The sequence below is a fragment of the Leptodactylus fuscus genome, chromosome 1 (genome assembly GCF_031893055.1).
Source record: "Leptodactylus fuscus isolate aLepFus1 chromosome 1, aLepFus1.hap2, whole genome shotgun sequence".
Taxonomy (NCBI): domain Eukaryota; kingdom Metazoa; phylum Chordata; class Amphibia; order Anura; family Leptodactylidae; genus Leptodactylus; species Leptodactylus fuscus.
The window spans coordinates 311374265-311396519 of record NC_134265.1 but is presented as its reverse complement, the minus strand read 5'-3'; the positions used below and the strand labels follow the sequence as shown (position 1 = coordinate 311396519).

The following is a 22255-nucleotide window of genomic DNA, read 5'->3' as shown; positions in this document are numbered from 1 at the left end:
ATCGAGTAGGTATTCGATCGAATACTATGTTATTCAAAATACTCGTACTCGATCGAGTACCACTCGCTATTCGAATGGAAAAGTTCGATGTAGAACCAGCATTGATTGGCCCGAATGCTATACAGTCGGCCAATCGACGCTGGTTCTTCTCCAACCTTTAGAAGCCTTCTCCGTGCAGCTTCCCCGCGGCGTCTTCCGGCTCTGAATTCACTCTGCCAGGCATCGGGCCTGGGCAGAGCTGACTGCATATGTCTGCTTGTAGTGCGGGCATGCGCAGTCGGCTCTGCCCAGGCCCGATGCCTGGCAGAGTGAATGAAGAGCCGGAAGATGCCGCGGGGACGCTGCACGGAGAAGACTTCTCGGAGGATCCAGCCCGACCCTCACTCGTGTATAATTTGTATTTATAAGTATAATTTGATCGAACGTTGCCTACCCCGGAAACGAGCATTTTCCCCCCATAGACTATAATAAGGTTCGATATTCGATTCGAGTAGTCGAATATTGAGGGGTTACTCGAAACGAATATCGAACATTTTACTGTTTGCTCATCTCTAGTCATTTTGTGCCTGAATTTTAATTTTCCTGTTTTTTTTCTAAATAAACCAGTTTGCTGCATATTTTGTGTCCCTGTCTTGACAATTTGGGTCCGCACCACTGCTTTTACCGAGCTAACTTCCCCACAATATATTATGCCCCATTTTGCCCAGATGTAGGGCACACAGAACACTAGGAATACCAATACTGAAGTCAGTTTTTAAAAGTTTTCATAATTTAGCCTGTACACTGTTTTTAGAGAACAGCATCTGTAGTGCTTAGAATACCATGGCTGCCACCAACCTTCTAAGGGTGCATTCACACTGAGTAAACGCTAGCTTATTCTGAACGTAAAACACGTTCAGAATAAGCGGCGTCTAAAGCAGCTCCATTCATTTCTATGGGAGCGGGGATACGAGCGCTCCCCATAGAAATGAATGGGCTGCTTCTTTCACTCCGTGCAGTCCCATTGAAGTGAATGGGGAGTGCCGGCGTGTACGCTCCGGCATGAGCAGAGCTTGCCGTATACGCCGGCACTCCCCATTCACTTCAATGGGACTGCACGGAGTGAAAGAAGCAGCCCATTCATTTCTATGGGGAGCGCTCGTATCCCCGCTCCCATAGAAATGAATGGAGCTGCTTTAGACGCCGCTTATTCTGAACGTGTTTTACGTTCAGAATAAGCTAGCGTTTACTCAGTGTGAATTCACCCTAAGAGTGTAACTCACATAGGGTATATGATGGAACAATACATCCCCTGATAGATAACCAACTTAAAAAGAAAAGATTTGGACTCTAGATCACAAATACTGCATAGATTTATAAAAAATATTAATCACAAAGCAACCAGGTAGAGGATTCTCCCCCGGATAAGTCTTACATTCCATTCACAATGTACTCAGAGCAGCAATACACAAAACACGCACATCTGGAAGTCTTCAATTCAAAATAAGTCTACATTAATTTACAGTATTTAAAATAGAAACAATAACTTTATACATAGTGCAATATGTTTGTTGTAACAAAAATAAAATAAAGCAGATTAATTCCACACTTTTTACAGTTAGAAGCGGTTTTTATCTGGTTGGCATCCACAATCGTCCAGAACATTTCTTCAGACCAATGCCATGTGTGCAAAGACAGCAAAAACTCCAGCCGTGATTAGAGTCAGGATTGGGTGACTTTTAAGGAAGCTCCAGGCGGTTAGTCATTTGGACTGGTCTCTCGAAAAATACGTTAGTATATGCTGGATTTTCAGGAGACGGTCTTTTAAGGATTTCATTGAAAGAACAGACAGCTGATACCTGGGATCCACAGGTAACACAGCCAGGAGCCACCAGCACCAGGCCGGTCCACTTGGAGAAACCTGAAATTGTGGAGAGATATTTGTCAGAACTGTGACAGAAGTGTTTTAAAACAAACACACACAAATCAACAGCATGGGTCTATATGAGGCCTGGCTTATTTGTGATCTTTCACTCTAAATATTAGATTGAGTTATATAGTGCCACCTAGTTCATGCCAACTGTAGTTGGCACAGTTAAAGGGGATTTCCAGGCTGCAGATTACTTTTAATCCAAAGGATAGGTCAGTGATTGGTGGGGTCTGACACCCTGAACCTGCACTATCCAAGATGCAGAACTGCAGTACCATAATACCACTGCTATACAGTAGACGGGACTGTAGTATTTGAATAAGGAGAGAAGCTGGTTCAAGTGCACATCAGCTGATCAGTGTGGCATCCAGGTGTCGGACGCCCACGGAAAAATCACCTGTGGGCTGGAAAAAAATAAATAAAAAATACTAGGCCAAGGACCCACATTGTGGAAAAGCAGTTTTGTTGCAGATTTTGCTGCGTTTTTGGAGCCAAAGCCAGGAGCGGATTAAGCCGAAGTGAGAAGTATGAGCACTTCCCATATATTTCCTATTACTTTTGTAGTCATTCTTGGCTTTGGCTCAAGAAACTGCAGGAAAATCCGGAAAACCAAAAAAAAAAAAACCAAAAAAAAACAAAAAACAACCAAAACCTAATGTTTGTGCAATGTGGGGCCTCATTCTTAAAAGGGTTTGTCGAATCAGCAACAAATTTGAAATGCAACCGATCATCATGAGTCCCTTGCAGGGAATCTTGCAAACAGCTGTTGTCAATGGGGGAAGATGTGGACAGTCAAGTAAAAATAAGACGGCTTAAGTTTTCCAGAACTGGATCTCATTTTATACAGTGACTCTCCATTTACTCTCAGAGGAGTGGTCCTATGATGTCAATATGTTTCAATAGACCAGATGGACAGGAGTGATCTTCAAGAGAGGGCCCTTTTAAGCCCTAAAAATCAGGATAAGTATTTACTTTGAGTTTGTTCATAATGTCCATAGTGAGTGGTTAAGGACACTGACAGTAAATACAGACTTAAAACCAGCCATCCTAAAGTAATCCCCTTCATTTACTGGGTGAACAATAAAGCTTGTGTGTATACTTTAAAGAAACTGAGAAGAACTGCAAGTACATAAAGTCATGCAAGTTCACAGTAACTATGGAATTATCTTATATATAAAATTAACATTGTAGAAATAAAAGTAGCTCATACTTAAATAATGCTAATATTATATAATAATAATAAAGTAATCACTTTTATCTTAAGTGTATGGGCATTAACAGAATTCACTTAGATAAGGCTGTCTAGCACATACCTGTATATTGTCCTCTCTTTCTGGCATAGAGCCAAAATGATGAAGGATCTGACTTCGAAACCTATATCGGAGGTTCTGAAACCAGCGACAAGCCTGAGCATAAACAGCATCATGAAGTTCTCGGAGCTCTTGCAGTTCTCCTTCACCAACCTGACCATGAAATAAGGATTGAGAGGAAGATATTTTAATTCATTCATTTCAATCTCAGGTTTGTGGATTATACACATACAGCAATGGTGTGAAGATAAATTACCTGAGTATCAGTCAAGTACTCAATGTCAGCGGTACAATAACCATCCTTCATTCCTCTGTTTAACACCCGAAACCTCTTCCCTCCAATTGTATCAACCACAGAACGACCATCAGGTAAAAAATGAACATTCCGGATCTGCAGCATGCAACCATAATCTGCAAAGCTAAAGGAGAACACAGAGTTACAGAATCTGTACAAAATACATGGGCCGATTTTCTCAGTATCATATTGACACCCGGCAACCAATCACAGCACAACTTTCATCTATTCTGCTCCTGAACCCTGACTGATAAGTTAGTTTTATTACTCTGTAAAGTCTGAAATTGTCTGTCCATGACCCTCTGATTTGTAAAGTGCTAAAGAATATGTTGGTACTAAACCATTTTTTTCCTTCATAGACCATTCACACAACCACTTTGCACTGCAGAAAATTCATGTTACACAAAGGGAATTTATTAAGTTTCATTCACATTGGCAATTGTTAAAGCGTAACTAAACTTTCAATTTTCTTACTATTTTTGTCATTAATACATTTTATAATACACTTTATTCAATTTTGTTACTTTCTGTGAAATCCTGCAGAGACAAAATGTGTTAAGAAAATACATTACAAAATTTATGAACGACAAAAATACTGCCAGAAAAATCACAAGTTGCTTGAAAGTTTTAGTTACGCTTTAAGGGGACAGATTTAGGGCGTGCCACAGCAGTTTTATTCATATACCCTTCAGACTGCGTTTACTCCTTTGCTTAGGAGAAGCAATTATTGTTCACATTCATCACAGGCAAACCTACCCCTTTTCTGGATCACTGATGCACATTCCAAATTGTTTTGTACCAGTTTCCATACATCTCCGAATCATCAGTCGATATCGTGGTTCAAACACATGAAGAGGACAAGGCACGGTGGGATAGGCCATTGTGCATACAAACATAGGCACGTTTTTTGTTAAGCTGTAGAATAGAAAAAAAATAGATTTAATAATTGGTAAATGTATGAGGAAACCAAAAAAAAAAAAAATCCCCAAATAAAAGTTAATAGTGTGTTACTTAAACCTCTGTGATATGACCACCCCAAAGGATAAATACATTTCAGCTCTTCAGATATTTTTTGGTACTCTTTATGCATTGAACTGTGACGTAAATGATATAATAGAAATAGAATTACTCTGATAGCTCCATGGTCTCTTCTTCATGAAGTCTTTTCCTCTCCAACAGCTCTTCAGGTAGATATTGCTTAATTAATTCTTCCAATAAGGTCGTTACATTGTAGCTTCTGTGCGCTAGATACTAAGAGCAAAGAAATTGTGTTAAAAAGCAGAAAGTCCAAGTTCACAGAGTAAACAAGAGGGTCACGTATTCATTGTTATGGAGGTCCTCTGTTATTCCACCCACAAATGTATAATTAAACTGACAAAGGGGTGTTACCATTTTAATTATTAAAGGGGGGGGTCGCTAGTTCAGAAATGTCAATACTTGGAGTGTAACAGACTAGGTAGGAAAAAAAACTAAAACAAAAACATACCTAAATTAATAATAGGTTGTAATCAGTTATTTACACACTTATAAGAGAAATGACAGAGGACTAGAGTTCAGAAATGGTTATTTTATAGGGAATACAAGTATTTACTAAAATAGACATGTCATGAGAGGTGACAGATCCCCCTTAAAATAAATAAATTAAAAAATAAAATAAAAATAAATAATAATGCAGTTGCTGAACATAGCCACAGGTGAAGCATGCAGTACTAAAATCTGAAGCTCTTGGGGCACGTTCACATTACTGTTCGTGAAGTCTGTCGCTCTAATCGGTCAAAAGACTTAAGCGCTGATAGTGTGACTGATGCAGACAGAGCCCCCTACATCAGAGTCTATTCCCTTTGAAAAGACGGATACCTCCTTCCGTCAGGTTGGTTTACTTCTCTAACAGAACAGGAAGGATATGTTCACACAGTTTTCGGGGATGATTTGAAGCAGATTTTAACAGACTCTGCCTGCAAAAACACATCTAAAAATCAGCCTTCCATTCATTTTAATAGGTGGCAGATTGATTTGTTTTTTTCAACTAGCAAAAGTCTCCAAAATCTGCTTCAGAAATCTGTTCAAAACCCTGAAGCAGATTATCTTCTGCCCAAAAGAAAACTGTGTGAGCTTACCCAAAGTTGTACCTACAGGACTTTTATTTCCACCTAAAAAGTGGGAAGATGAGGGAGAAAGACCCTATTGTTTATTCTTTTTACATAAGAGTGAAAGGGAAGGGATGTAGATGAAGGGGGCTCCATCCGCATTAGTCACTGACTACGTTTATGTCTGTTGCTCTGATCTGATGACAGAAAAGAGAAACTGACTTCACTAATGTAGTGTCAATCCAGACTTGGGGTCCAGTAACACGGAGGAAAATGGCGCTTTATTTGGCACTAAATTATCAGTGCTGGAGAAAAAAAAAGAAAAAGAAAAAAAGCCTCCCATTGATTTCAATGGATTCTGCTAGCTTTAATTTCAATTTCTTTTCAGGTAGATTCTTCCTTGCAAATCCCATTGAAATTAATGGTAGGGAGCAGAAAAACAAACAAACCATAAATGGTATTTAACAATAGGTAATAGACAATGCAAATATAACTACCGTATTTTAGATGAAAAATTTCCTAGTTTATCATAACATGTGATGTTGTAAGATTTCACATTATAAAGCAATACAGGTCAGACTATCCAGATTCTGTAGTAAGAGAATTCTCTGTGGGATATTATGTATTCTGCACTGGACCCGCACACCATATGTCAGCATACACATGCCTATATCACAAACCTGAACGGATATATACTACTACTAAGTACTCACCTCAGTTAAGCTCTGCTTACATAAGGGACACTGCGGTGTGTGATCCAAACAGCGCTCCAAGCACTTCTTGCAGAAGGTGTGTCCACAAGGTGTGGTAACTGGCTCATAAAATAACCTATAAAATATAATCAGTTTATAGCTCGGTTATTCAGTGTACACTGCGAGAAGCCATCACTAACAATACAAATTGACACCATCCATTTCAACCACTAACCAGGACAAATGCCTTCACAAATTAACGCTTTCAGATCATTTTTGCATTTATACTAACAATTACTACCGAAACATACTGACCACAATGGTAAATGAATTGTGCAAGAATAGGAAGAATAGAAATAGCTCTATTTTTTTCAATTAAGATCTCCAATTCTTGAGCTGTGTCTGGTACTGCAGCTCAGACCTAGTCACTTGTTCACTTGAATGGAGCCAAGCTGCAGTGCCAGGCGCGGTACAAGGTAAATTTATTTATTTTTTGCTGCCATAGCCAGGAGTGGATTCAGCAGGAAGTATAAGAGCTTCTTTTATATTTCCTATTCCTTTTGAATCTACTCCTGGCTTTGGCTCCAAAAACAAAATTTTCAGTGAAGGAGAGGTCAATGAGGGATATTTATGATGGCATAGTCAGCACCAGTCTTAATATTCCCTGTGCTGGCATAAGAGCTGCCTCATTAGTGTCAGTAAACTGGCATAAAGGATATTACATGTAGCTCAACTTCTTTTTTCGCTTACATAAAAGTGGCGCAGGAGGTGCAAACTCTGCAGTTACCACAATTCTCATTGCAAATGACTTTTAGGCAGCGGTTCTTCCCGCAGCGCTTTAGTGCTGCGGATTACGATCCGTGGGGCATTAGCCTTAAAGCTACAAATTTGAAGTTTGTGCCATTTTTATACATCAGATATCTGGTGTAAATTAATAATAAATCTCCACCGATGTGCTGCAAAATAGTTACTTACCTCATGCAAAGGGAGCACTCGAAGTCACTTCCATCTATTAGCTTACACAGGATGGATGAATCTGCTACTGAACTGGAGGAATTCTCATGAGAGATTTCTAGAACAGAACAGAAAAGATTGCTATTGATGAAGTTCTGAGTTTACAGGCTTTGGAACGTGGATCTTAAAGCTAAAAGGAGTTGCACCATGTTTTTAGAGTCTGCTGGGACTGTCACTAGTCACAAGAACGCGTGGTCGTAGATGCGCACTGCCACTCATCTCTATGGGACTGCCACAGATAGATTAGCATGACACCAATTCCCTTACACACTCCCAAAAAGATAGATGAGCAGTTAGCAATAAATGGTCAACCACAGCTCCATTCATACAGGGAAGTAATGTGACCCCCGTTCTCATTAGGAGATTTGACAAAAGGGCCATATTTTTACATCTATGTCCAGCTTTACCAATACAGAGGTACAAGGACATTTACCTTATACATAAACATTCAAATATCAGTAGAAGAGTCCTGTTACCTCCATGCCGTAAATGCTTCTTCCGACCATCTTCACGTAAATTTGCATCTGGCTCAGAGAGGGAGAATTTTCTTTTGAGCAATGCACCATTTTCCTGGCTCGATAGGAGGGGTTCTGAAGAAACTCTCTTCAGCCCATCCTCAGGATCAGTCTTCTCGCACCGTAGAGCGTGCACGGACTGTGTGCGCTGCAGGCTGCTACTGCTGGGGCTCTTTGTTTGTTTTGGCGTGCACTCTGCCTGTTATGTACAAAATTAGTCATCAATACAAGGTATAACTTGCCTAAATGCAACATAAAGGCTAAAGACTTGGAAAGGCAGATAAGACTGAAAACCCAAAAGTGTTATCTATACACATCCTGGGCAACTTATCTAAGTCAATCTCTGTGCAGCCTTCATTTTTTTTTCAAAGCATGTTAATGGAGTTTTTCAGGCTTTAGCTATTGATACCAAATGAAGATCCATACATATTAAAGAGATGCACCACGGCGCTGCAGCTTAGCCTCCACTTACGGGCAGTGGTAACAACCACTACAGAGTGTATGTAGCTGCCTAATTCTAGCTCTAGAGACTGTGCTAGTTTTAGTGCTATGACTCCCTATATCAATTTCTGGGAATCCCCCCCATTAATCCAATATGAATGACCCGGGCCAAGATTGGGTCATAAGCATCCAATTTTCTGAAAAGCCCACAGGAGAAAAAAAAAAAAAGCCAAGTTCTGGTTGATATGGACAAATATAAGCAGTTTCCTGGTCAGACAGTTTTGAGCAATCTGTAGAGAGTTCACGGTTTAGCACAGATAATTCTATATCAGTCCACTGATAAAAAGTAGACTTTGGACCTGCAATGAGCCAAACGTCTGAAAGTTACCTTTTCCACTCTTCTGTGCAAATGATATGCAGTTTCTTTCCTATCCGATCCTAATACGAAAGGTTTTAATGGCAGATTTGGCAAAGGTTTTATTTCAAGATCTTTCAGGATACCTTCTATGGTCTCTGGGACAGGAAAAAGAAAGTCACGGAGAATCTGCAATGAAAAGATAAAGATTCTTCAGCAGAAGAAAAGACCAACACAACATGGTCATAAAAACTTAATAGACAGAAGCAGGTGTTTTATCACTAGTGTGAATTCAGCCTGACGGCAGCCGGGGCACTCTCATTGAAGTGACATGCGCCCCCATCCAGCAAGGGGCACAGATACGGTCAGCCAGCAGCTGCAGTTAGGCTGTATCCACACTATGGATAGAGGAAATATATATTCTTTGTGGCAGAGACCCGTAAAATGCAGGGGAGCCAACCATTTGCGGATTTCACCCATTTGCTAGTTATTAGGGACATCATTGTGAAATATGAACCAAAGCAGCAGTGTCAGACTAGAAAACAGAAATAAGTAGCACTAAGCAACTGAAAGAGACCAGGCCACAAAGATGGACATGACAATATTAAAGGGGTTGTCCCATCACAAGGATCCTATCTATACTGCTAGTTTATGTGGATTTAAGATTTTTCCTAAATGCATTGCTTTATCAAAACTGCTTTGTTTGGCTGCTATCTTAATTTATTCACTTCATTGTTTACACTCAGTTTCTATGGCCTTTGGGATTATCTGCTCATTTGTCAAGTGAAGTAGCTGCCTGCTCTCAGGGGGGGGGGGAGGAGCTAAGAGCAGCTCTGAGCTGTTTATGTCTTTTAAGTAGTGGAGCTTCTCAGATAGGGGAGGTAAGAGCTCAGAAATCCTGGAGCTCTTACCTCCCCTATCAGTCAGTTTAATTGAATTTGGCTGATAAGGGCTGATATAGGGAGTCTGTTACCTCTGTATGTAAACAAAGACCTAGAGTTTATTTGCAAACTGACTCAAATCCAGCTCTGCTACATCAGCTTCACACTGTGGTAATTCATTTACAGCCAATCCCGTGCAAGTGAAACCCCGCCCACCTATGTGCCGAGTAAAGCAGGAAGTGAAGAGAGCACAACAGCCTGCAGGTTAGTGAACAAGCGTCATGGGAATACCTCTTTAAGTTAAAATACATTTAGAACTAAGTTCTTCATTTGGCATCTTTCATCTGACACCAGAATCACTGTTCTACATTTTAATATCAGAGACTCCAGCCTCAGCTTCCCTGCACTACACAAGAGCCATCCCCCTGAACTCCAAGTGATAGTTTTATACAGCTCTCAATACAGAAACCAGGGAGACAAAGAATTTCAAAGAAAAGACAATATTTGTTAAGTATATAAAAAAAAAAAAAAAAATGTAAAAGCGTCACATATGCTAAGCCTTAAAGGTTTACATCAATGGCCTTTTTTCTTTCAATGGAGTCCAACTGAGCATTATAAAGTGTGAGCACTACATGGGCTTTGGTGCTTTGAAGTCATACGCTGAGGTTCTGAATGGCTTTCTCTTAGGCCTCAGCTTAATCCTGGCTGATCTCTGAAGTTATTAGCGCATATGTAAAGCTACTTTAAACACGAACTTTCCAGCAATGCTGTACCCTCATGAGGAACACCACAGAAAGGAGAGTCCTGGGTACAGAAAATGGACATTATGTAATCAGAGTAAGCTCATACAATGATCAGTTACCTGTTCTGTCTTGTCCCTGGCAGCAGAAAACTCCTCATCTAAAGCCAGGCACTGCAGATAAAATCTTAGAGACTCATACAGATTCCCGGTCTCCTGCAGTACTTTGGCTTTTCTGAAGTACACCTATAGAAATAAATAAGGGTTGAATGGTCAGCTGTCTATAGCAGGGCTCACAGTACACAGCAAACAGAAGTAAGAGGCCATCAATAGCGGAATCAGGTCAATGAACAGGAGTTATCTGCAACATTTTCGTTTAACCCCTTTTCTCCAGGGTATATCCACACACAATGTAGTCTTAGTGGAAAAAAATATGTAGCAAAATTCACGAGTCACAGCAGTCCTGCTACAGATGAGGATTTGCTCAAGTCATCCACTTTCAGAATTACAGTACAGTATTAGACTATACATCCCATGTGCACGAGACCCTAACCATTAATATCTTGTCAAGGTACCTACAGTTGTGATTTAGTGGCTCAATGCGTTATACACTGCACCACACAGTTGAAGATTTCTACATGTTAAGCTGATAATACATATTGGTCTAAGGATTTTATCCTAAGACTATGATATTGATGAGCTATCCTTATGATAGTTGGTCTATGTATCCCAGTAGCCCTCTATGCAGCTGTTTAATAAGGCTGCAGTGCTCAGGAGACGCCAGTGAGCCCATATCCATTGGCTTCATGGCCATGCTGCATCTCATTCCCTTTCAAATGAATGAGAGAGAAATGCAATGGAACAACAGGCTCTATACAATATACGGTGCTAATATACAGCAGAAAGGCTGCAGGGCTCATATGAACACCGCAGACCCACCATATAGCTGATCAGCCAGAGTGCCAGAAGTTGCATCCACACCCATCTGATACTGCTGACCTATCTTGGAGTTGTGCAATGTTTCTGACACCTGTACTATGCACAACAGGGGACTGGAATCAGTTGGCTTTAGTTCCTGTATATTGGCCAGGCCACAGTACTGCAGCTCAGCTCCCACTGACTTATGGAGCACAACTGCTTCCGGCCCCATGCTGCGTATAGTATAGACATTGGAAGCACCCCAACGATCAGATATTAATGGCCTAACCTAAGGACAAGCCATAACACCACAATTCCTTTATAGGCTGGGTCAAAGTTATTGTCCCAGAAAAGACCATTAAATGTTGTCAGGATCTATCTACAATGCAATGCTTATGGTGGTGCAGCATAACTGGCGCACATCACCTAATGTATAAAACCATCTCAAGTCTAAGAATAAACAAAAAATAGTCTATTGCAAACATTCAAAACTTTATTCCATTGCTCTGTGCTTGCAGAAGGACCATCTGAGCGAAAAAAGCGTCATTTAGCGCGGTTTCTAGGTACGGTGGTCAGTCTCACCTCTGGCCAGTTGCGTTGCTTCGAGAGAACAAAGTCCAGTTCCTCATGAGCTTTCCCATATTCATATAGTGCAGCATAGGCCTCTGCTCTGTAAACACGTAGTATCAAGTCGCTGGGATCTAAGAGGAAAACATACACAAGCACAAAATAAACACTGTGCAGTCAATCCAATGGGTTATTAAAAGGGATTCTACCATTAACATCATATTTTTTGTAGATCACACGTAAGAATAGTCTTAAGAAAGGTTATTCTTCTCCTACCTTTAGATGTCTTCTCTGCGCCGCTGTTCGGTAGAAATCCAGGTTTTTGTCTGTATGCAAATAAGTTCTTTTTTTCAGCAGTGGAGGAGTCCCCAATGCTGCGAGAGAACTCTCAAGCGCCGCCTCCATCTTTTTCAGGAACGGCCTCTTCACGCATCTTCTTCCGGAGCTGGGTTCAAACGTCTAAGCCTCAGGCAGAGCAGACTGTGCACAGTAAGTAAGCGGCCATTTTCTTGTGGCCTGTGAGTATGCGCAGTTGGCTCTGCACGAGGCCTAGATGTTTGAACCCAGATCTGGAAGAAGACGTGTGAAGAAGTCATTCCTGAAGATGGAGGCGGCTCTGGAGATTTCTATCGCAGCATTGGGGACGCCCTTAGTGCTGCGAGAGAACTCATTTGCATACAGACAAAAACCAGGATTTCTACCGAACGGCAGAAGTACATAATAGATCACAATTAACACAACTTAAAAATCCTTACATAAAGCAGTCATTTTCTAGTTCATCACATTTTGAGATTTCCACTTCCCTTTCCTCTAGAAATCTTTAGTTTGGCATCTCTTCTAATCCAGAAAGAGACAACAGCAGCTACAAGTAGGATTAACTAATAACCAGATGACCAAAGACTCTTAGCAGTCAGACCCCACCTATGTAATGATAAGAAAATATTGAATTAACTGTTTCTTATGGTGAAGCACAGTGTAATGAACACTGGCCCTTTTAATATTTACTTTCATTGTGTAAAATCTAAAACCTGATGTACCAAGTACTAGAACGAGATTGTGTATTATATGAGCACATGCACGCTCTCACCCCCTCCTCTGCAGCCCTAGGTGCTAGTTGTATAACGTATGACATCACAAGAGGATTGTTTTATAACCAGCAGTCATGTGACCCAGGAGAGGCGTCTCCATCCCCAGACCAGACACTTCTTATCAGATTACTCATCCACTCCAGAACTCCTTCTCAGGAGCACAATGTCATCTCATCTACATGGTTAGGAGGAGGAAGAGTCCATATAGTGTGTAGCCAGTAGATAAACCCTTCCCCCCTCCCACCACCACAAAATGCTTCCCAAACTGAAGGTACTCTAGCCTCTATTGCATTAATACCCCTTCAGTCCAGACCAGCCTGTGGGAAATTTTGGCAGATCTCTATAGGCCCTGCATGTAACTTCAGTAAATATTAGATCTAACATCTAACATAAGTCTGCTTGGGGAACCCCCAAACGGAAATCTATACTAAAAAATAAATAAATATATATATATATATATATATATATATATATATATATATATATATATATATATATATATAGTGGTTACCCTAATGCAGATGTGAATGGGGCCTAAGAGTTTAAGGGAACCTGACAGCAAGTTTAGAGACACGAAGTTACCAGTATGCATACGGTTGAAGGATAAGTCATCAGCTTCTGATCTGTGGGGGACTGACACCTGGACCCCACATAGATTACCTGCCAGCTGATGGGTGGAGGTGTCGGGCGTCAGAGGTCATCAATATTATTAGCCCAAAAAAAAAACCTTTAAGTCGGGGCCCCACATTGTAGCGTATTCTATCCACATATTGCAGAAAAATATGCGCAGTGGAAATGCTGCGATTTCCAAAACCATGACATTTTGTAAATCGCAGCATGTCAAATATAACTACGAAAGGCCTGTAGTTTGCCTGTAGGTAGAACTGAAGCAGAATGTCCACAGGGGAAAAACTGTAGACTTCCTGTGAAAAGCGCTGTGGGAGAAACAGTGATGCATTTCCCGCAGCGCTTTTTCGCTGCCGCCCGCTACGCGGTGCCATAGCCTTACTGTCTAATGTGTCTTAGGGCCTCCTGACAGATGATGGCAGAGCTATACTTATAAGATCCACAGTCACATCTGTAGTTTTTACTATCAGCTTTTAACTTTTGCGCGGATTCCTGCACATGTGCCAAGAAACCAACAACTGTAAGGGATTGTCAACACTGCACAACAGGGCACAATGGCATAAAAGAGGGGAACTCTGTATTAACCCGAGATACACTGGATATGGCAGCTACAGTTTAATGAGACCATATAGGCCCGGTTCACATCTGCGCGTGCGTTTTTGTTCAGGAGTCCGCTTGGGGACCCCCAAACGGAAACCTAATCCGCATAAAAAAAAGAGGTTGCCTTAGGAAACCCGTGGACCCTACAGACTATAATGGGGTCCGTGTGGTTCTTGTATGAAAAATGCAGAAAGAGAAGGGCTTCTTGCAGGACTTTTCTTCGCATTTTTCATATGGAGAGGGGAGCAGAATAACCAGAACACAGATGTGACCCAGGCCTCAGACAAGTATTGTGTCATGAACAAGTGAGTGTTATGTCTGGCCTTCGCCTACTGACAATGCCTTATAGCACATACAGGTTTCAGGGAAACTTAGTTCTTCCTCCAGCATCTCACAGGATTCTCTAAGGAGGAATAGGTGGCTACATGATCATCCAAACCTCTCGTGGCATAGCTCTATCAGAATCTGAAAGGGTCTTCATTCTGCCCCCTGTCCAAGAAAACATTTGAAGGACTATTTTCACTTCCTTGAAGCTTCTCCTAGCAACGTGTCTGTGTGCAGTCAGCCCTTTTTGTAGACCCATGGACTTGAATAAGCAGGTCTGGCTTGAGAATTGGATGCTGTGACTTTCTTTGTATGGAGCAACACTATGTGGAAAAATCTGACATGGAGTTGTTCCACCGATTACAATGTGATGGTTTTCAGTGTGTATGCTGGTCGTTCTACACTTGGACAACTGTGGGAATGCAATGTAAGGGTCCATTCACATGGAGGAAAATGGTGAGGAATTCAGTGAGGAAATTCCAGCGCTGAAAAAAAAAAAAAAAAAAAAAAAAAAAAAAAAAAAAAAAAAAAAAAGCGCAGAAAAAGGAACCCATTGAAGTCAATGGGAGGCTTTTTTTTTTCAGCACTGAAGTTTCACACCATTTTGCTCCGTTTGAATAGACCCTTAGGGGATATTCACATGGAGTTGCTGAAAAAAAAAAAAAAAAAATCTGCTGCAGAAATTAGGAAACTTTTTTGACACTTTTTCGACTCCAGTACACTATACGGACCTGAAAACTTCACTTTAAAAAAAAAAAAGCCTCGAAATCAGCCAGAAAAACAAAATACAAAAACAACAAAGCAGTGTGATCCTACCCTAGGGAATTAAAATGACAATCATTCACTCCAATGGGTACTGTATAACAGTACATGCCCCCAATAGGTTGCCATGATGGTGAGCTGGGAGTCCACAACTGAATCTAAAGAGATCCCATTACTTTGTAGAAGTGACTATCCAGCTGGTTTGCACAGTATACCTCCATGAAGATTAAAATATTTCCCATCAGGTTTCCATAGTTTGTAACAGGCAGATAGCGCCCTAAGCTCCACTAATGGATCATCAGGGAGCTCTTTCCTTATACAGGTTCTTATAGGGTTGGTCTCTCCAATTCCCCTACATTTGAATATAAAGGAGAGTTGTAGCACAGAGAACCAGCCCGGGCAAGCAGTCGGATTTTGAGGCCTTGCCAAAGTAAATCATAATTTTGGATAAGCACCACAAAGAAGTAGACAAATAGATTTGCCATAAGATTCCCATAAGAGTGTATATTATATATATCAGGGTATAGGCAGCAGTACTTCAACCCTGGCTTTCCATAGAAGTATTACTAGTACAGAACACTGCGCTCATCTGATCTATCTGCAAAGGAAATACTTGTACTAGACGTTACGTGCACAGCATGATCCACAGTCCTAGGACAGAAATAAATGTGACAGACAAGGAGATATCCTGCCCAATATATAATGCCATGCTTCACACACCCAATGGTAGCCACTAGCCAGCATAGAAACAAGCAAAAGCTATGCCATCTTTCAGAAATGTTCTGATCTAACAGCACTCCAGTGTCCCCGCTTCCCTGCCGCTCTCTGGTTACTGAGCACTTGAAGCCCATCACAGACACCCTGCAGCGCAGTAAGCAGGGCACCAGCGGGGAGCTCCAGAGGATGTATCTAATATGTAAGCTATGCCATTTACCACTATGGCTCAGATTTGGGTTATCCAAGAACAAACCCTTCAAAAGTAGTTCTCAGATAGTGCAGTACTTCGTAAGATACTGAAGAGAGCAGAATAGCACTGAATTTATGGGAAAATAACAAGAGTAAAAGGGGTTTTCCAGGACAGAATACAGTTGTAATGACCCATCCCATTTTTGTCCAGGCGAGTGCTAGGACCCCTTTGCTGAATACCAAGCTCAATGCTGTGCAATGTAAAGGGGCTGTGTTTGGTGCTACAGCTCAGATCCAATATGTATGGATTAGATAAATGCTCTGACATCACTGTGTATATTATCCCTGTACGGTGACATCACTGTGTGTATTATCCCTGTACTGTGACATCACTGTGTGTATTATCCCTGTTCTGTGACATCACTGTGTGTATTGGCCATGTACTAAGACATCACTGTGTGCATTAGCTGTATTCTGGGCCCTCACTAGGACCATTATCCCTGTACTGTGACATCACTGTGTGTACCTATGTGCTGTCTGTGTATTAGATGAATGCTGGGGCATTACAAGGTGTTAACCTTGTACTATGACATCACTGAATAGAAGATTTGTGCAAAATGACATCACTATGTGCTCTCTGTGATATCACTGGATACTGTACCATACATGGATACTGTACACAACTGCATGGACTATCCCTGACATTAGTGAGCAGCGTATGTGTGAACAGTGACATAGCTCCAAGCAGACTCCCAGAACACAGATGGGAACCGGGCCTTATGTACAAATGTAAAGGGTTTTCCCGTCTGGGTAAGTTGCACCCTCTGCACTGAACAGGGTATAACTTGAAGCTCTTAGACCCCAATGCAGAATGTGTAATGGGGACCCCACCTATCCTCTGCCATTTACAATAGTGGTATATTACAAGGGCAACATGGTGGCTCAGTGGTTAGCACTGCAGTCTTGCAGTGCTGGAGTCCTGGGTTCAAATCCCACCAGGTACATCTACAAGGAGTTTGTATGTTCTCCCTATGTTTGCGTGGATTTCCTCCATTTCTACAAAAACATACTCATAGGAGGAAAAAAAAAAAAAAAAGTACATTGTGATCCCTATATGAGGCTCCCAATCTAAATTAAGAAAAAAAAAAAATAGTGGTACATTACATGTGGCCCCCCTGAAGGTCTAGGGCCCCACTACCTCTGCACCCCCTATAGTATTCTGAATAGAGCAGCAGTCATCGGCAGAGACTTGCTGCTTCTGTGGAAATGAATGGAGTATTAGCTCTGCCCAACCACTGCTCCATCTACAAGGGTCAGACCCCCACCCAGCGTTCTGAAAGTTATGTCCTATTCCATAACCTGCCCACATGGAAAGACTCCTTTACAGCATTAAATAGATAGTATATCACTGAGGTCATCATCCAGCTTTCCCACATGCCTGAATGACATTAATTCCCACTGATATAATACACACTGCCATGAGGCCTGGGGGTTTCAGTGTCTGCCGCTCGGCCCACTGACTCGCCCCATGTATTAGGGGGTTACAAAGAATAATTCAGCAGCACCCATCACCCACTCCCCCAGGAAGCAGATAGGTTTTCTACAATGATGTCAAGTTTTCCATGTCAGAAGTTACATAAAACCACTCAGTGTGAACACACCCTTATGCAATGATTCCAGAACTATGGCTTTACAAGGTAGGCTTGTCTTTCAGGGGCCATAGAAAGCACAGTGACAAGCCGAGCACTGCTGACAGTCACCACACAACTTTCCCAGACACAGATAGACGTTAAGAAGGCTTCAGTGTATCAGAATGCGACCCCTCTCACACGGCAGCGCGGATGGTTACCTGTTCGTAGGACACAGCGGATCTTGGTCAGCGCCTCCCGGTGCTCTCCCGCCTCCAGCAGCTCCGCGATATCCCGGGGCTGCCAGCTCTTCCCGGGGAGACACTTGTCTGTCAGCTGCTTGAGTAGGACACAGGTCCGGCGGGGACACTGCCCCATCTCCCCCTGACACAGCCGGCAGCGCTTCCTCGGCTCCCCCCGTAGACATGACCAGCAGTACGTGTGTCCGCACTGCACAGTGACCGGGTCCCGCAGGAAGCCGCCACAGCCCGGACACCGGAGCACACAGGCCTCCTCCTCCCGTACAACGACTGAGCCCCGATACTGCCGCAATAGGCACTCCAGCAGCGGCTCCAGCTGCACCGGGCTCGGCATATTGAGGGGGTCTATGAGGCCACAGCGCGGGGCGGCCGGAGACGACATGACAAGCGCTGCCAGCCCTCACATACTGCTACACTCTATGCCTCACATTACATAAAGTGCAGGTCAGCTGACCGCCAGGGACACTTCTGATTGGCTGCGGCGCGGGAGAAGGTTACGAAACACACCGCGGCCGATGCCCGGTTTCATAACAAAACACGACAGAGGCGGTGCCGGGGAGGGGCCGGTGTGTGACGTACGGAGGGCCCGTAACCAGCAAGAGATGTAACAATGTCCAGCCTGTCAGGAAGTCAACTCTGATATGGGTTGTATAAGCGGCAAGAATGGGGCTTATGTAACGGGAAGGCTGCAGCTGTGCCCTGTACTTGGCGGTGCTTATGCCAGGGTGTGGTGGGGTTACACTTACCAAATAAAATGTGACAGGAATGGTGAAAATTTTCATTAAAAAAAATAAAAAATTAATATATCAAGACCGTCATTTTCCATACCTTACTGGAGGGCGCTCCATCCCCATGAGGCAAATTCTGTGACCGCTCCTGCTTGATGAAAATTTCTGCCATTATTTATGCCACAAAACTACTGTCAATGACAAAAGTATTGATGGTTTGTTGTCCCTGCATCACAATTGACAATTTTTGCAACAAAAATTTTGATTTGATTTGTGGCATTTTTTCTTTGTGTGTATGTCAGTTTTCGAGCACACAAGCCATAAAAAAGTCAGCCCCAATTTTATTATAAGCGATGTGCCATTTTGGTCTTGTCCTGCAGCTTAGGGAGCGTTCACACTTGCACCGCCGTTGTCCGCCATTTGTGATTCCGCCGAAAAGCCAAGTAAAACTGCTTGGGGATGGCTTGCCGGTGGTCAGTTTAAAAGCCGATTAATTTCAATGGGTTTTTAAAGCAAACCGCTGGTGTCCGTATGCAGCCCCTCTGCCATGAAACCGGTTTTGTTTGTTTTTTTGCTCGGACATGCAGGACTTTGTGTCAATACAAAAAAAACAAAAAACGATTTCATGGTGAAGAAGCTGCATACAGACAGCAGCGGTTTGCTTTAAAAACCCATTGAAATGAATGAGTTTTTAAAGTGACTGCCAGCAAGCCATCCCTGAGTAGTTTTTCCTGGCTGTTCAGTCCAATGACAAAGGGCAGACAGCAGCACTGGTGTGAATGCCCCTTTAAGGGCTCGTTCACACGAGGCAAGAGGGGGCAGATTATGGTGAATCCACATCATAATCCACCCCCTCACAATGGAGGTCTACGCAGACCGCTATCCTTCTTTTTTCCGTGAGTGGCAACATGCCCTTTCTTCAGGCGGATTCTGCGGCTGATTCAGCCGCGGCGTCCAATTCGCGACACCTCCCTCCGGACTAGGCCCGTTCATTTGGGCCTAATCCGGAACGGAATATGTACAGCGGAATCCACGTGTGAACTCAGCCTTACTAAATGTGATGAGATCAGTTCACATAGTGCGGTACTGTGGGGCGGTGTGTCAGTATGTAGAATAGGAACCTCATATTCATGTTTGTAGATTTTGCTGAGAAGCATAGATCAGTGTATAATATTGGGATGTGCGGTGCATGTATTTTTTTTTCTCCAAAATATTAAAAATAATTGTGAGGGGGTCAGTCTATACTTAGGTTATTAGCTCTATGAGGGGCCCCAGCGGAAAGAAAAATGCACAGAGGACGTTTTTCTCCGCCACTTTCAGTATAAAAACAGCAGTTACCCGCGGACACCCATGGACATCATAGACTATAATGGGGTTCACCGCATGTCTGTTAGCTTTTAGTATAAAAATGGCAGAGAGTAAAGTCCTCTGTCCAGGTGAAAAGGGGGCCGGAGTCGCGGAGGGGGGGGGGGGAGGGGGCCGGGGTTGTGGAGGAGGGGTGGAAAGGGGGCCCGGGGTTGCGGGGGGGGGGGGGGAATGGAAAGGGGGTCAGGGGTTGGTGGAAAGGGGGCCAGGGGAGGGGGTTGTAAAGGGGACGCAAAGGGGGGGCCCGCGCTGCAGATGGGTCATGCAAAGCTGGAACTGCTAGTAAATTATAATGCAAAAATGCCATGATACAACAAAGTATCTTTAACATTGTGGATACATAATAAAAATACATCCCATATTGGTATTATAAGGACTACATTGTGACAAAATATAGGGAGGATACATGATTAGGACTACAAGAGAATATAGGAAGAGAGGAACAAACAAAAAAAAAAAAATGCCATGCAAGCACCTTGTATATCCATACATATCTTCAGATGGAAAGTGGTTTGGGAGTTATTGCGGAACTCACATCCATACCTGGATTGGTGCTGCTAGTAAAGCAAAGATACACACAATGATACATACAATAATATATTGAAGGTACAGATGGGTGCTGCACCAGTATCTCAGATACTCGAAAGGGATACAACTGTGGTTATCAAGAATACATTGGGTGAGCAGCACAGCATCCGGCATGTAAACAATACTGGGAACTGCATGTTCTGGGAAATAGCTGATCTACAGGGGTCCGAACAGTCTAAGGGAGCCTTCACACGGAGTTTACGCTCGCTCATTCTGAATGGAAAAACTCGTTCAGAGTGATCGACGTAAAAAACAGATGCCATTGACTTGAGTGGGTGCTGGCATACGCGCGCTCCCCCATTGAAATCAATGGGAGGTTTTTTTTACCTATTGCTTTCAATGTGATACACGCATATGCCGGCACCCATTCAAGTCAATGGGATCTGTTTTTTACGCCGATCACTCTGAACAAGTTTTAGGTTCAGAATGAGCGAACGTAAACTCTGTGTGCAGGCTCCCTAAGAGATCAGTGGGAGTCCAACACCCAGGGTGCTTGCTCACCAACTGTTTGAAGGGACCATGGGGCTTTTGTGAGAACCATAACGTCATCACTATTTGCATTGCACAGTATCTGTTTCATAGTGACCATTCAATGTAATTTCAACCTGTAATAACGTCACATGGCGGTTATAAAACAGATGGCATGTGATGTAACTAGCAAAAGGACCCCACACAGTATAATATTCTCCATAGTGGCCCACACACAGTATAATATGCTGCACAGTGCCCCTGCAGTATAATATGCTCCACAACGGCCCTATTCAGTATAATGTTCCACATTCACCCCATACAGTGGCTCCTCCCATGTGACCACTGAGGCCCTATTACAGACCCCAGCAGTGACCTTCAGCATGTGACTTCAGTTGCAGGATGGAAGAGCCCCAAAGAGGATGCTGGGGACCGCCAGAAGCCCAGGAGAGGTGAGTGTAAGTATTTGTTATTTTTAATCACTTCCCCTAGTCAGGCTTCTATTATAAGGGGCCCAGCAGCATATACATAAATCACATAATACCGGGCCCTTTTCCATTAACGAGATGTATAGAGGTCACCATACTTTCCCTGACTGCTATCGTGGCCACAGTTCCTGTACCATTCTGGTCACTGTCTCAGGGGGTGTGTTAAGTTCCTGATTGCAGGTAAGTCACAGATATGCAAGGTGCAAACACAATCGTGCAGTTAGAACAGTTGGATATAACAAACAATAATAAACATGTCCCAGGTACTTGGCTATGGCAAAGAACCAGTTACTCCTGCATATCACATATATACATAGCACTAGCAGGAGGACCCGGCTTTGCACTGGTATATTTCATTTTTTGTTTATGTAGTGGCTAGAGCTGAGCCGATCTTGAGATTTCAGGATCAATTTTAAAATCCAATTTCCGATCATTTTCCATTCGAACCCGAACCAGATCCCAATTCTGATCCTATTGTAAGCCAATGGGATTTTTTATAATGATCAAAGATCGGATTTTAAAAACAATCCTGTTCACTACACAGCGTGGATTCCCAAAATTGAAGCTTCCATGCTGTGTAGTGATTAAAAAATCCGCCAGCTACTTAGTCCCCCCCACTTACCTGCACAGAACTGCTGCTGCCTCCTCTCCCAATGTGTACGCCGCTCCCCGGAGCTCCGGGCCGTTGTTCTCTCCTCTC

The 22255-nt window shown here is 42.7% G+C and overlaps 1 protein-coding gene across 1 annotated transcript; it reads right to left on the bottom strand.

The window, feature by feature from the left end:
• Nucleotides 1–1471: 1471 nt before the first annotated feature.
• LONRF1 (LON peptidase N-terminal domain and ring finger 1) lies at nucleotides 1472–18381 on the bottom strand. The gene is made up of 12 exons (XM_075259406.1): nucleotides 17880–18381; nucleotides 11739–11857; nucleotides 10362–10484; nucleotides 8652–8807; nucleotides 7784–8021; nucleotides 7269–7365; nucleotides 6315–6429; nucleotides 4644–4765; nucleotides 4271–4429; nucleotides 3476–3638; nucleotides 3223–3372; nucleotides 1472–1900 (listed from the first exon to the last, which is right to left on the bottom strand). Exons 1-12 carry the CDS (start codon nucleotides 18298–18300, stop codon nucleotides 1742–1744), a joined length of 2022 nt encoding a protein of 673 aa, XP_075115507.1. The 5' UTR covers nucleotides 18301–18381; the 3' UTR covers nucleotides 1472–1741.
• Nucleotides 18382–22255: the final 3874 nt, after the last annotated feature.

What these genes read in the sequence shown, in the direction of transcription:
- LONRF1 (XM_075259406.1), bottom strand. Translation starts at nt 18,300, where the DNA reads ATGTCGTCTCCGGCCGCCCCGCGCTGTGGCCTCATAGACCCCCTCAAT. An exon ending in AGCAACGCAACTGGCCAGAG is followed by an intron (nt 10,485 to 11,738) that starts GTGAGACTGACC and finishes TTATTTCTATAG; the next exon opens with GTGTACTTCAGAAAAGCCAA. An exon ending in GTAAGCAGAGCTTAACTGAG is followed by an intron (nt 4,766 to 6,314) that starts GTGAGTACTTAG and finishes CTTTGCTCTTAG; the next exon opens with TATCTAGCGCACAGAAGCTA.